This window comes from Pseudonaja textilis, chromosome 14, assembly GCF_049901715.1.
Source record: "Pseudonaja textilis isolate UNSWEBS1 chromosome 14, rPseTex1.2, whole genome shotgun sequence".
NCBI classification, from domain to species: domain Eukaryota; kingdom Metazoa; phylum Chordata; class Lepidosauria; order Squamata; family Elapidae; genus Pseudonaja; species Pseudonaja textilis.
In genome coordinates this window covers 3,402,704-3,416,959 of record NC_142003.1, presented here as the reverse complement: position 1 = coordinate 3,416,959, position 14,256 = coordinate 3,402,704, and the positions used below count along the sequence as shown (strand labels likewise).

Below are 14,256 nucleotides of genomic sequence, written 5' to 3'. Positions count from 1 at the left end.
AGAATCCTTCCTTCCTCCCTCATTTCCTTCCTATGAAGTGAGGGATTGCTAGACTGGCTGGAAAACTGTCACGAAATATTCCCCACCTTTGCTGGATTGCAGACTGGTAGTCCACGCTTTCAGATTGAGACTTCTTCATCCTGGCTCCATTGGGGGCAGGTGAGCTGGTCCGGCAGGCTACGTGACAGCACAGATCTTACTACATCTGGATCAGCCTTTGTTCCTGCAAGATCCACAAATAGATTTGCTGCTTTTCATGGGAAGCCAAGATGGTCATTCCATTAATCTGAAGACTGAATGCATTTCCAGCAGGTTTTTGTCCTTGGCTTCAGAGAGGCACAAAAGCCACAACCCTACTGGGGATTGAAATAGGGAGAGGAGAGGCAATTCTCACCCTTCCCAACCTACAGTCTTCCAGATGTGCTAGGAACACAGCCCTCAAAATAGAACTACGTGAGAAGCCTGGGAGCTGTTCTCTTAGCACATCTGGAAGGCGGGTCTGGGAAAAGCTCCCCTAGCCACCTTAAGGCTTCCTTTTAATTCTTGGTCTGTTTTGTCAGCCAGGATCCAGTGTCGCTTTCCCGCTTTACCATCTCAGACCTTCTCCCCGACCTTCAGCACATCGTTTTCTGGATGTCCAACTCCATCGAAATCCTGTACTTCATTCAGCAGAAGTCCCCCGTGTACATCCAGAACATGGAAGAAGAACTGGACATCAAAGGTAAGTGGGTGGGATGTCCGTTCCGAGAGTTGAGATGTCGATAAGAGCTTCCTTGAAATGTTCGGGCGCAAGTAGAAGTTGACTTTCACCCAGTGCCATTTCTCAGGGTTGGGGGAAGCTGATGGCACTTCAAATATTCCTGAACTCCATCTCCTTGGCCATCAAGGACCATGGTGAGTGATATTGGAGATGTTTTTCTTGGTTTTGTTAATTGCAACCCACCTGGAGATCTATTGTGATTAAACAGAGCCGGCATTTTTTTTTAGTTTACTTTATTGTCATTGCACCTCGTACAACGAAAACAAACACCATCTTCAGTGCACGTCATGACCGTGAAAATAAACACACATCCTACACATTCTGTGCAATTAAATTGAAAACCCCTGATAGCACATTCATATGGCACTATAAAGTAGAATTCAATAGAGTTCCTGCCCCTGGGATAGAAGCTGTTTTTCAGACTCTTTGTCCTTGTTTTTATTATTGTCCTGTACCGTCTGCCAGATGGTAATAGTTAAAAAAAAGGGGTGCCCAGGATGAGATGGATCTTTGAGAATGTTTTGAACTTTCTTAAGGCAGCGGGAGCTACGAAGCTCTTCCAAAGTGGGGAGAGGGCAACCCATGATCTTCTGGGCAATGACCTTAACCCTCTGGAGTGCTGTCCTATCTGCCACTGTGCAGTTGGCAAACCCTACACAGGTGCAGTGAGTTAAGATACTCTCTATGGTGCAGCAGTAGTAGAAGGTCACCAGCAGTTTTTCCGTTGTTGTCTTCTGAGAAGTCTCAGGTGGTATCTTCTCTGCTGGGCCCTTTTGACCAGGGCTGTAATGTGATTCCCCCCAGGTCAGAATGGGCAAAATGATTGAGGAAATCACTCTCTTTGTGTCCAAGCAACAATTTTATGTGGGCCACCAGCTGGATCACGAAAGGTTCTACAAGACAAACCACCCATGCATCTTTTTCTCCTTTGCGGATGTCCAGCCAAAGAGAAAATCCCTCCTCCGTTGAACAGAACTATTTCCCAGGGCAAGGGAAGCTTGAGTTGGATGAAAACTGGCCAATTCCTCAGCTGGTTGACCTTGTGTAATCTTTGCTGCTTCTCCTTCTCCCCCTCCTCCTTGTCTAGCTTCACCCCAAAGGGAAAAGAGAGAGAGAGAGAGAGAGAGAGAGAGAGAGAGAGAGAGAGAGAGAGCAAACAAACCATGTTCTGGACGCCTTCCATGTTTTTCGTCCTATCTCAGTTCCCAGGCTGATAGCACAGCGAAGAAGGTCAAGAATGAAATGCCACTGAAAGTTCAGCTCCGATCCAGTGGATTCAATCCAATCCCTATTCCCCTCCCCCGCCCCCCAGCAAAAAAAAAAAAGTAGAAAGCTAGCATGTCAGGAGGAAGAAAGCTTCTAAAAGTGAGTTTCCGAGTTGAGCTGGACCGATCCAGAAAGCCGATGCTGTCTGAAATCTCCACATCTGGAATGTGTCTCTTTTTCTTTTTCAGGATCCAAAGAATCCCTCTTCTCTTTGACCATCACAGCCAGTGAGGAAGCCATGACGGTTTTGGAGGAAGTGGTCATGTACACTTTTCAACAATGTGTTTACTACATCTCCAAGGTACATCAACCCGAACTGGCTCCAGGGAAAAAAACGGGGATTTTCCCTGAGGGCCTTCACTGAATCCTCCTTCCCAGCTGAATAGGTAGCTAAAACAGGAAGGGGAGGAGAAACCAGATCCATGTTTGAGACTACTTTCTCCCTGCAAGTAAGTGTGTGTGTGTGTGCGTGTGTAAGTGCCTGTCAGCTAGAGCAGTGGTCGCCAACCGGTGGGCCCAGGACAACTGGTGGTCCATGAGAAAATTTTGGTGGCCCATGAGAAAATTTTGTTGGGCTGCAGAGAAATGTCCCCCCCCCCCCACTCAAAGCAGTTAATCCAGGATGTGCGGAAACACAAGGCTGCGCTTCCCACATGGCCCGTGGTAACACAAGGCTTGAATCGCTTGCATTGTGAACAGCACGAGGTAATGAGGGGAGGGGGGGAAAGGGCGGAGGGGGGGAAACTTGCCCCACTCACCCCACACGCCTGGTCTGGCCACCGGGCTGCTTCTTTCCGCTTCTTTCTTCTTCTGTTTTTGGCTGCATGCAAGGAAAGTAGCCAAAATCTTTCTTTCTCTCCCCCAAACTCTGCCAGAAATGAGTCTTTGGGACCCTGCAAGGCCTCCTGCTCCAAGAGGCTGTGCCGGCAAAGACTCATTTCTGGCGGAGTTTGGGGGAGAGAAAGAAAGACTTCTGCTGCTTCTGCTGCTTTCCTTGCATGAAGCCAAAAGTCTCTCTCTCTCTCTCTCTCTCTCTCTCTCTCTTTTAGCAATGGGTCCTCTGCCTGGTTGCTGGGTGGGCGTGTCTACGAGGGACGTGTTCACGTCGGCCTCCTGCACCACAGTGGGGAGGGGGGCATTTTTGTCTTCCCCAGGCTCCGGAGGCTTTTCTCAAGCTTCTAGGAGGGCAAAAACGGGCTCCCCGGGCTCCAGAGGCTCTCTGGAAGCTGGAAATGGACCCTTTCCAGCCTTCCCAAACTCACAGGAGGCCCATTTTCCGCCCTCCCCGAGCCTCCGCATGCACCCTGCACTTACCTGCATCCAAAACGGGCCACGTGGGGGCTCCTGGGAGGGGAGGGGTGGTGTGGGCAGGACCAGCCCAGACTGGGATTTGGTGGGTTCCCCAAACGGCACAGAATCTTAGCTAGGGCGGTCTCCTGAACCCCCGGCAGCCTACCCCTGGATGGGACCCTTGCACTCTCCTTTCATGAATGGTTGAAAGGGGCAAAGATCTCCTTGCCAACTTCCTGGTTCCTCGTCGGTCCAGGAGTGGGGGGGGGAGAGCCCACACTGGAGAACAGAGCTGTTGGGACTTATTGGATCCCAACGAGGAAAGGAGGGAGGGAGGAAGACCAAGGGACTCGGTGAGAGGAGGAACATCTGGGCAGCTTTCCAAGTTGGGGGAGGTTCCTGTCTCACTCCACGCCAGGAGTCAATCCCTGAAATGGCCGAAGAGTTCCTTCTCCGGGGGAGGGGGAAGGACGTCACTCTGTCCTTCAGACAGAAAGCCTCCTTTCTTCCCTCTTGCACACAGTCTGCTCTGTTTGGGGGTTTCTTCCTCCCCTCTTCTGAGATTCCTTCCGCTGCTGGCGGGGAGGGGAGGAGCAGATTTGAGAGCATATTCTGCGGTGCAGGAAGAGCCTCCTACCCGATTTTTTTTTTTTGGCCGCATAGTAGAAATGCAAGAGAGAGAGAGAGAGAGAGAGAGAGAGAGAGAGGGGACGGAGAAAGGCGCCTCTCCGAGGAATTTGCAATCCAGATGTTAGATGGGGCAGAGGGAGAGAGAGAGAGAGAGAGAGAGAGAGAGAGGGGACGGAGAAAGGCGCCTCTCCGAGGAATTTGCAATCCAGATGTTAGATGGGGCAGAGGGAGAGAGAGAGAGAGAGAGCAGAAGAGAGAAGCCGATCGCTGCGTTAAAACAACAACAACCCTTAAATGTATTTTTTCTCCTTGCGGAAAACAAATAAGATCAGGAGATGGGTGGCGGTGGCCTTGAGTCTAAACTAAGACCCAGATGGGAAGCTAAGCTGCTGCCTACCTGGAGCACAAGAAGGGCATCTCCTCGGGGTCCACCTTTGCATCTACTTGAGCTCCGCTGTCAATCAGAATAGAGATGGAAGCAGGGGTGGGATTCTACCAGTTTGCACCGATTTGCTAGAACCGGTTGTTAACATTCTAAGCAGTTCGGAGAACCGGTTGTTAGAAGAAATTACTGGGCTAATCCTGTAAGGAAGGCAGGAAGGAAACATTCTGGTGTTGCTTACAGAAACTGCCTCTCCATTAATCCTTGTTACATTCTTGGCAGGACTAGACTTCGTGTCTGTGGAACTTCTCTGGAGTTTTTTTTCCCCTCCTTTGCTGGTACTTTGCTTGTGTGGAGGGACCATTCAAAGTTACAATGGCACTGAAAAAAGTGACTTATGACCGTTTTTCACACTTACGACTGTTGCAGCACCCTCACAGTCACGAGAGGCCAGGCGAGGAGATGCGTGCCTTGATGGGAGTGGTGTTGAGCTGGCCACGACCAGCCAGTCACATGACCACCAAGCCACACCCACCACCTAAGCCATGTCCACAGAACTGGTTGTTAAAATTTTTTAATCCCACCCCTGGATGGAAGGGATCTTGGAGGTCCTCTAACCCAGCCCACTGCTCAAGAAGGAGACCCTCTACCATTTCAGACAAGTGACTGTCCACTTTCTTCTTCCTCTCTGTCCCTCTTCCACAGTCTCTCTATGTGGCTCTGCCCCCATTGCTGGAGTGCAACCCCTTCCAGGGTGAAGGCCGGGACGGTTGGCTCTCCCCGCCCCCGTTGCCCGAGGAAATCCACAAAGTGGTGTTGATTTACCAAGCTGCCCTGGACCTTCTCCATCAGTATGATGTCCACCCTGAAGTCACCTCCCAGATGTTCGCCTACCTCTTCTTCTTCTCCAACACCCTCCTCTTCAACCAGCTCATGGAAAAAGGTGTGTGGCTTTCCACCAAGGCAGTTGGTTCATCCTGGCTTGGGTAACTCATAAAACCATGGGGCACTGCCTGTTTCCCAATGACCTGCAGTGAAAGATCTCCTTTTCCTTCTATGAAGCTTGAAGGACTCTAGAAATACATCAGCCGGATGTGGATGATCCTGTTCTTCCTCTCTCATGTCCAGGTTCTTCTCTGGGCTGTTTCCACTGGTCAAAGGGGGTCAGGATACGGGCTACCCTGCGTGTCCTTCTGGAATGGGCCCAGAGCGTGGGCCTGGGGCCACTGGCAGACCAGTTCTTCTGCAAACTCTCCAGTATGGCCAGCCTGTTAGCCATGCCAAATTCTCAGCTGCTGCAGGTGAGTCTGTAGAAGGCACCAGAGTGAGTTTTGCGCGCTATGCTGAGCTGATTCATTCTTACTGCATCAGCCACATCTGGTAAGTTTCAATGCTGTTTCGGCTCTTAAATCCAAAGACCTTAACATGACCTTGAAGGCATGGATCAGCTCGTGACCAGGAATGGCTAGCTGCTGAAGATAGTAGATGGCCACCATAGATATCCAGAAGTTCTAGAAAGAGGAAGGTTTGGCATGCTACTCTTCCCAGCCCAGCTTGTTTGACATAAGGGTAGCATAGACTTCTGGCACTCTTCCATTGAGGCCATCCGGAATTCATCGATTGGTCAAGATGGGTCATGGCTAGAACTTCAGGTGCTGTTGTGCAACGCATAACCAAAGAGACCCAAAGGAGACACTGTGTCCTGGCATTTCTGGGACCTGAGATATCTCCTCCAGCTCACTTTCCATTTTGAACTCAAGGAAGCTCTGCCACAATCAAAAATTTCCTGAACTGATTTTTCAACAATGCACAACCATGTTTGAGGCTCAGATTTGGGTTCTCCATGCACAGTTCAATTTAGGTAGAAATGTGGAAATTGGGAGAATAAAGTTCAAACTATCATCCTTACAGGACTATTTTTGCATATATTTTTTTTGAGTCTATGTTTTATTCACGCCAAAGTATTTTTAAAGATTTTTCGATCCATGCATTTGTTGTGGTCAGAAACAGGGCTTTCTAGGAAGTTTTCCCCAAACCTGCATGTTAGCCTTAAGATCAGCCCAAACTGACACAACTTAGAAGCAGAGTTTTTAAAAAAGAGAGCTTACTTGAGTCTTCCTTTGCTCAGATGACCTGGCCTGTCTTGAGAAGTGAGTTTCCTGCCTTGAACCCAGCACAGCTCAATCACATCCTGACCCAGTACCAGACTTCTTCTGCCATGGGGTGTGTCCCAGCTTGGCAACCCAGCAACAATGATGCCCTTGCAGCTGTGAGGACAGGTGAGGCACCTGATGTTATGCAGTTGACCTGGAAAACCTCAGGGTGGAACAAAGGTGCTTTTTCAAGAGGCAACTGGACTTCCTGGTTTTCCTTTGAAGACATGTCGCTTCTCATCCAAGAGGCTTCTCTGCTGAGGAAGCTTCTTGAATGAAAAGTGAAACATCTTCAAAGAAAAACCAGAAAGTCCAGTTGCCCCTTGAAAAAGCACCTTTGAGACAACCATGACCTGAATCTTCATAGACACTCAAGCTGTGGAGAAGCTTCCGCAGAAGGTCCATTCAGGTGTTCTTCCACCACCTGGAGGTTACCAAGAGAAGTTGATGTTTTGGTTTGCAAAATGACATGGTTGTTCCTGGAGATCAGCCACAGTCCCCTTCCTCTGCAGCCCTTGAATGGGGACAGGGGTTGAAACAGCTGGATCTTGGGGGCCAAAGGGGTTCCACTCAGCCTGGCAGATGTTTATAGATCTCAAACTTCCCTCCCTCCCAGATTGAGTCTTTGGCATTGCCCACTTTTGGACCTGACACGCAAAACTGGGTGGGCTGTTGACTTGAGGGACGTCGTACCCCTCGTAATCTAGGAAGAATGTGGATTCAAGCACAGATTGAAACCAAATGGTTGGATGGGTTGTGTGTGTTTCTTGCAGATGATGTTCTGGAATCTTTTGATAACCACCCACCCATCATGCTGCCCACCGGAGGGTTCAAGGTGGACCTGGAGACCAATCATCTTGATGACAACATCTACCGGCATCTTCTGTACATCCGCCATTTCCTGTGGAGCCTACGCAGCAAAAGTCCCCACTCCAGTGACTCTCTGGAAGCAGAAACGCCAAAGGTAACCCCACCTTTTAAAGGTTTGCGTGCCTCACTAGGGTGTCAGTTTTATATCAAAGTGTAGTTTGCTTTGAGTTAAGCTGGGTTGAAGGATAATGTGGGACATTGGTAGAAATGTCCTAACGTGGGATGAAAACGTAACGTTATCTTTTCAAAGGGGAAGAATAATTTTTTGGGTGGGGTGGAATATGGTCTGGATTCCCAGGAGGGAAGGACGATGTTCCAGAGGGATAAGAGACAGTGGAGTTTGGTTGGGAGGAAGAGAATTTAGGCAGCTCCTCCTTAGAGGTTCTCAGAGTATACTCTTTATCGATGCAAACCCTTGCTTTAGTTTGGCAAGTTTCTGTCTATAGGCGAGGAACCATAAAGGGAACTGCTCAGAAGAACCTCAATGTGTTGTTCTTGGTTTTTGGAACCTGATATTTTTCTCCTACTTTCTTCTTAAAGACTGAGATGATCAGCTGCCAAGTGACACCCCCAGCGGAGTCTGAGACAATAATTGGGTCAGTTGAGAGTGCCTTTGACTGGACAAATGGTAGGCAGATGACGACCTGTGAGAAGCCAAAGATGGAGGAGAACGTCTCCCAGGTCATTGGTACCAACCTATCCATCTCAGATTACGGGACTTGTGAGACACAGCTACCCAACACTCTCCAACAGCAACAACTTGAGAGACCAAAGGGAAAGAATGGGACCAAGGCAATCACAGTGTCTATGGACTCCTCGTGTTTGCTGACTCCACCTAACACACCCCTGATCTTTGACTCCATTGGTCTGGAATTGTCCCCAGAAATTACTCCTGGGAAGGACATCCCGGAGTCTCACAGAAACGGACTCAACGGGACCAAAACCCCAACCCAGGAAGGTATGAAGGATTGTTAACCAGGATTGGATGGCCAATGGTTTGACCTTCAGGATGTGGAAACAGTTGAAAGGAAACCAATAAAGGAGACTAGCTGTAGCTCAGGGTTGAACTGTGGGGTCCTTGGTGCTCTCTGAGCTTGGTGATTTTCTTGCAGACGTTTCATGATCCAGCTAAGTAATATTATCAGTGCTAGAAGGGAGGGCAGCTTACAGAGAGGAGGAGGAGGAGGAGGGAGGGGAGGGCTGTGGGGTCCTTGGTAGCTCTCTGAACTTGGCTGTTTTCTTGCAGACGTTTCATGACCCAACTAGATAACATCCTCAGATGTTGGATAATGCAGGAAAACAACGAGCAGTTATAACGCTTTTCCAGCAATGTGACAAGTCGTTATGCTTTGAGGGAGCAAGCAAATGTGGTTTAATTTAGGCATGCTTTTTCCAAACCTCTGACATTATTATAGTGGGGATAATTACCTGCTGCTTGCTTTTATAAAAATTGCCGGGCGAATGTTTCTTTAGTGCTTTGGGCCCTTTTAAGCGGGGGTGGGGGCTTTGTACACTGTATCCCACTGTGCTAATTTGCGCTTGAAGCAGCCAGATCCATCTTAGTAGGGAAAAAAGGGGATAGAAATGTTACAAAGAAATGCAAGAATAGAACACAATCCTCTCTGACTCTGTGGGGTTGTTGGAGCAAATCTCAAAATTCCCAGCGATTAATGCAGGTTAGAAATCCAGCTAGATAGGACAGCACTCCAGAGGGTTAAGGTCATTGCCCTGAGGATCATGGGTTGCCCTCTCCCCTCTTTGGAAGAGCTTCGTAGCTCCCGCTGCCTTAAGAAAGTTCAAAACATCCTCAAAGATCCCTCTCATCCTGGGAACCCACTTTTTTTTTAACTATTACCGTCTGGCAGACGGTACAGGATAATAATAAAAACAAGGACAAACAGGCTGAAAAATACCTTCTATCCCAGGGCAAGTAGCTCTGTTGAATTCTACTGTATAGTGCAATATGAATGCAATACCAGGGGTTTTCAATTCAATGTACAGAATGCAAAGGATGTGTGTTTGTGTTTATTTTCATTGTCATACTGTACACTGAAGATGGCATTTAATTTCATTGTACAAGGTGCAATGACAATAAAGTAAAGTAGATCCAGGTTGGGGAGGATGGTTGAGAGAAGGGGAAGGAACTGACAAACAGTGTGCCATGTTGAAAAAAGTACAATCTGGTCATCTGCTGTTCTCCTTGGCCTCAGGATCTTCTCCTACGCCCTATGACTTTCCCACTCCGGCTTCTTCGAATCGCAGCTCGGCCACCGACGATTTTTGCTATGTCTTCGTGGTGGAGCTGGAAAAGGGCCCCATCGGTTTGGGGATGGGGTTGATCGATGGCTTGGTGAGTAGGTCCTCTGGGGGATGTGGTACGAAGCCTCTTTCAGAAGAAAGACCGCGAGGAGTAGCTTCCAAGAGTCATGGTTGATAGGCTCACAGCGTTTCTCTCTGTTGGCCTTGGTCTAGTGTTGTTATCTAGTTCAACATCTGCTTGTTAGATTGTCTTTCTGTTGAGCTACAGCTCTGCAGATGTGCAGGACTAGAATTCTTCCAACTACCACGGCCGGTGGGAATTGTAATCTATCACCCGTGGAGACTGCTGGATTGAGGAATCCAAAGGTGCTTTTTTGTTTTTTCCCCCAAGGGGGCAACTAGACTTCCTTGTTATTCTTTGAAGACTCAAAGGTGCTTTTTCAGGAGACAACTGGACTTTGGGACAACTATGACCTGGATCTCCATAGATATTCTTTGAAGACGCTTCGCTTCTCATCCGAGAAGCTTCTTCAGCTCTGACTGGGTGATGAGAAATGGAAGGATTTATATTCCTTCCAGACAGCTGGTCATTTGCATCCTTTTAGAGAGCCGTTGAGGCCGCTTGGAGGCTTATCAAGGTCACCTGAGTAGTGCCAATGGGTGTGGAGCCTTCTAACAAGAAAGAAACATAAACAAGAAAGTCCAGTTGCCTCTTGAAAAAGCAGCTTTGGGACAACCTTGGATGACAGAGTATCCATCGACATCTGGATTGAGGAAAAACTCCAAAAACATCTGTTTTAGGAAGAAAGGATAGAAATAAGATAGAGCATGGAGGATCTGGAACTTCTCAGCTAAGACCCTCCTGAGGTTCTTCTCTGTCTCTTAGCTACTCTGCTTGGGGTTCACCTAGGATATCGGAACTCACCTGTGTTCTTTTGCTCTTCACTGTCTTGTAGCACACCCCTTTAAGTTCTCCCGGGATCTACATCCGGACTTTGATCCAAGACAGTCCAGCGGCAGCAGATGGCAGACTCTCCATCGGGGACCGCATCCTTGCTGTCAACGGCACCAGCCTTGTTGGCTCTCATTACCAGAGGTAAGGACAAAGTCAGGCCGATGGGTTTTGCAGTACAAAGCCATTGCCCACCTGGGACAATGACCATCTCTGAGGTGGCTTTTGACAGAGAATTCTGGGAATTGTAGTTCAGGTGCCTTTGGAGGCCATCCAATTTGGGAGCACACTATCCCAGGTCCTTCCTTGCTACAGGACGTTGGTTTGAACTTCCTTTCTCTCCAGTAGGAATAATGAAAGTCTTGCAAATCTTGAGGGCAGTTTCTTATTTCCTGGGCTACATGTGAAGAAAATAACCAAAATCTGTACATGGAAGATGTACAGCGTAATTCAATTTTCATAATTCATCTTACAGACATAGATCTTCCTATTTCAGATAGATCTCCAATCTCTTCTTTAAAAAGGTTGGAGCATGCTGAATGTTGAAATACTAGTGGGAGAAGTTGCTCATGCTTCTTTTATTCCTTTCAGCTGGTTTTTTTTCTTTTTCTTTCTTTCTTTTTTAATAAATTTTATTAAATATAAACATTAAAAAACAGTGAACTTGGTCTCTCTCTTTTGGCATACATTTCTGTCTAATCTTTTTACAGTTAGTAATCAAGAAAAGAAGTTAATACATTTATATACATATATACATTTTTGTGTATCATTTTTTAAAATTCTTTTATTCCTTTTTATCACTTCTCTACTTATTCTAAGTCTGTGAACACCCTTTCATGCTCCTTCGTTTATAAAATTTGTTCCATCTTTTATAATATTCTAGTTCGTCTCGCTCTTTCAATTCAAGTGTTAGCCTGTCCATTTTGGCGCGAATGTAATATTTTCCCAATCAAGGCGTCTTCACTTGGAATCTATCTTGCTTTCCAGTTTGGGGAGAGAATGTTATTCTTGCTGCAGTAATTATATGTATAATTCTTTCCTTCTTTCAGTGCTGTTGACCTCATCCGATCCGGCGGGAAGAAGCTGCGCTTCCTGGTGGCCAAGTCTGACCTGGAAGTTGCCAAGAAGATCAGCTATAGCTCTTCACCTTCTCCGTAACAGCAGGTCTTCTGTAATTCACCTACCGTTGAAGGAGTTCCGAGGGTAGCAGAGTAAGCTTGGTGGGACCCATCAGCAGATGACACACCTGGGAAGTCCAGAACTCTGGCTCGAGTTGCGACTGGTCAATCTGTGTGTACGCGTGGGAAGAGGGACAACAGTGCCATCGCACTCTTGAGATCCAGAGGTTTTTCCACCAGGATTGACCAGAAAGCATTTGTCAAGAGGACATATAAAGTTGACCTTCTAGCAATTCACAAGTACTGGGATTCAGAACCAGCTAAGCCCGTCTCTGCTTTGCTTTACAGTAGAGAATGCCATCTGGGTCACACAATCCTTTTTTAATACGAAGCTTGCAATGGTCCCAAGCTGGTTATTTGGGACTTCTTAGCTCCTGCTAAGGACTTCACGATCTTCAAGACATTGCACATAATCTTGCTTTGCCCTCTGGGCCAACCGGTATTTGTTGCAATGACGGCTCAAGTGAACGGACTTTAAGGGTAGAATATTGAGGGGGTGGATTTCTATCATGGTTGACCCGGTGGGGCCCTGAAGCTTTCAACGCTTTTTTGCCCTAATGATCTTTCTGTTCAGCTCAGGATGGTCTGTGTCACCCCAGCTGCCTGCTCTGGGGTGTGGAAATCAATTTAAGGACATTTGAACGAGGTTTTGGGAAATAATAATTGCATGCCAGGAACCAAAGATGGGATGCTTTATAAAAACTCTCCCTTCCTCCGGTTAAGTATGAAGGGAACGTTGCTGTGCACGTTAAGGAAAAGTGGGCTATTTAAACAAAAATAGAACTGGCGGTTCTCTCATGCAAATATGGCTAATTTGCATACTGGATTTCTGTCTTTGGATCATCTGTGTGATAAACCGAAGGCAATAACAGGTTGTAGCTCTCAAAAGTTAACGTGGTGGGAACTCTGGGTTGTGATTAGGGGATCCGAGGAAGACCCTTTCTTGCTGGTATTTCTTAGCTTCGCCTATCTCACAGGGTTTTTCAGTAAGGTTATCATATCTGAGAATGTACCTTATGATGTGCATTGCAACCCAGAGTTACCTGAGATGGATAGAAGAAAAAAAGAAGGAAAGGAAGGAGAAAGAAAGAAAGAAAGATAGAGGAAGGAAGGAAGGAAGGAAGGAAGGAAGGAAGGAAGGAAGGAAGGAAGGAAGGAAGGAGAGAGAAAGAAAGACAGCAACAGCAAGAGCACTAAGACTTATATATCATTTCACGGTGCTTTACAGCCCGAAGCAGTTTACAGAGTCAGCCTCTTGCCCCCAACAATCTGGGTCCTCATTTTACCGACCTCAGAAGGACGGAAGGCTGAGTCAATCATCAGCCAGTGAGGATTGAACTGCTGGCAGTCAAGCAGAATTAGCCTGCAATACTACCATCCAACCACCGCGCCACCACGGCTCTACATAGACAAGAAATTTGGGCTGCAATAATTGAGACCACCACTAGACAGCAGCAGATATACATTAAGAGAGTAAATCTTGCCTGCCCTCTAATGGCTGTCCTGAGACACAATCTGTAGAGAACCAGGACGGCCGCCTTCTCTCAATGTCTTGCTTTGATGAGGTCATTCCCTTTGGGGACTTCTCGGAGAGAATTCATTTTGTGAGTTTTGCCGGCGTCTGAAAGACCAGCGGCCAACGCCTAGGCAGGTGATGACTAGACTCAAACTCGAAATATTTTCCTCTTAGGAACCTCAAATGGTTGGAATTGCTGAGGACCAACAACAGCCAAGAGCATTGCTCAGTTCTTCCAACCGTCTACGGGATGCCAAGACCAACAATCGGCCCGCTGCCGCTCTGGTGAGGCCGTGCTGCTCCCTGCTGGCCCGCCGGCTCCCTTCGCAATCCATTTTCCAAGCCAAACAAAAGGCAGGCAGGATTTGTGGCCGGGAGCAACGCTGCAGAAAAATAATTCCTGAAATAAAGTGGATTTTAATTGCCTAGCTCCCCGCTATCTTCCGGGCTGTTTGCCAAGGACTGCAGTAGAAAAGTAGGAAATTAAGGGTCTGTGGCATTGAAAAGGTCAGCGTTGGTGCTTGTTCCCAGGTGCTTGTTTTAAGGTGCCGAAATTTTCAAGATCAGGGGATCGATGCTACCTGGGGCCTGGTAATCCATCTCAAGCAGCTGGGGAGGATAGGTTGGGGAACACTGGAAGAATATAACCTTCACGTGATCCGATAGGCAGGAAGTGGAGGAAACCAGAGCACACCTAGAGTACTGCATCCAGTTTTGGTCACCACATTATTAAAAAGACGTTGAGACTCTAAAAAGCTCTGCACCTTGAGGGTGGGTGGGTGGAAATGTATATAATTCTAATATTGCAGAGGGATTGTAGTGGGTGGATTCAAGCTGCTCCCTTCTCTGCCGAAAAACGAGATGAAGTAAAATAAGAACAAAAAGAATCCTTGTGTTGGAAGTCTCTGCTTCAAAACTTGTGTAAGTGGGAGGGAAGGAGGAGGAGAAGGAGACAAGGAATAACCTCTTGGGACTACAGGTAATCCTCGGGTTACGGCTA

General features: G+C 47.5%; 1 protein-coding gene across 2 annotated transcripts in view; it reads left to right on the top strand.

Annotated features, from left to right (window-relative positions):
* Positions 1 to 12,817, top strand: part of RADIL (Rap associating with DIL domain) — a 35,835-nt gene extending 23,018 nt beyond the window's left edge. For both annotated transcript variants that reach the window (XM_026704346.2, XM_087941984.1), the window contains 10 exons: positions 561 to 721; positions 2,215 to 2,327; positions 5,034 to 5,271; positions 5,457 to 5,629; positions 6,457 to 6,607; positions 7,255 to 7,445; positions 7,892 to 8,309; positions 9,562 to 9,701; positions 10,567 to 10,706; positions 11,612 to 12,817. In XM_026704346.2, the coding sequence (XP_026560131.1) occupies positions 561 to 721; positions 2,215 to 2,327; positions 5,034 to 5,271; positions 5,457 to 5,629; positions 6,457 to 6,607; positions 7,255 to 7,445; positions 7,892 to 8,309; positions 9,562 to 9,701; positions 10,567 to 10,706; positions 11,612 to 11,720 (1,834 nt within the window). In that variant the 3' untranslated portion in view covers positions 11,721 to 12,817. The remainder of the gene's footprint in view (positions 1 to 560; positions 722 to 2,214; positions 2,328 to 5,033; positions 5,272 to 5,456; positions 5,630 to 6,456; positions 6,608 to 7,254; positions 7,446 to 7,891; positions 8,310 to 9,561; positions 9,702 to 10,566; positions 10,707 to 11,611) is intronic.
* Positions 12,818 to 14,256: the final 1,439 nt, after the last annotated feature.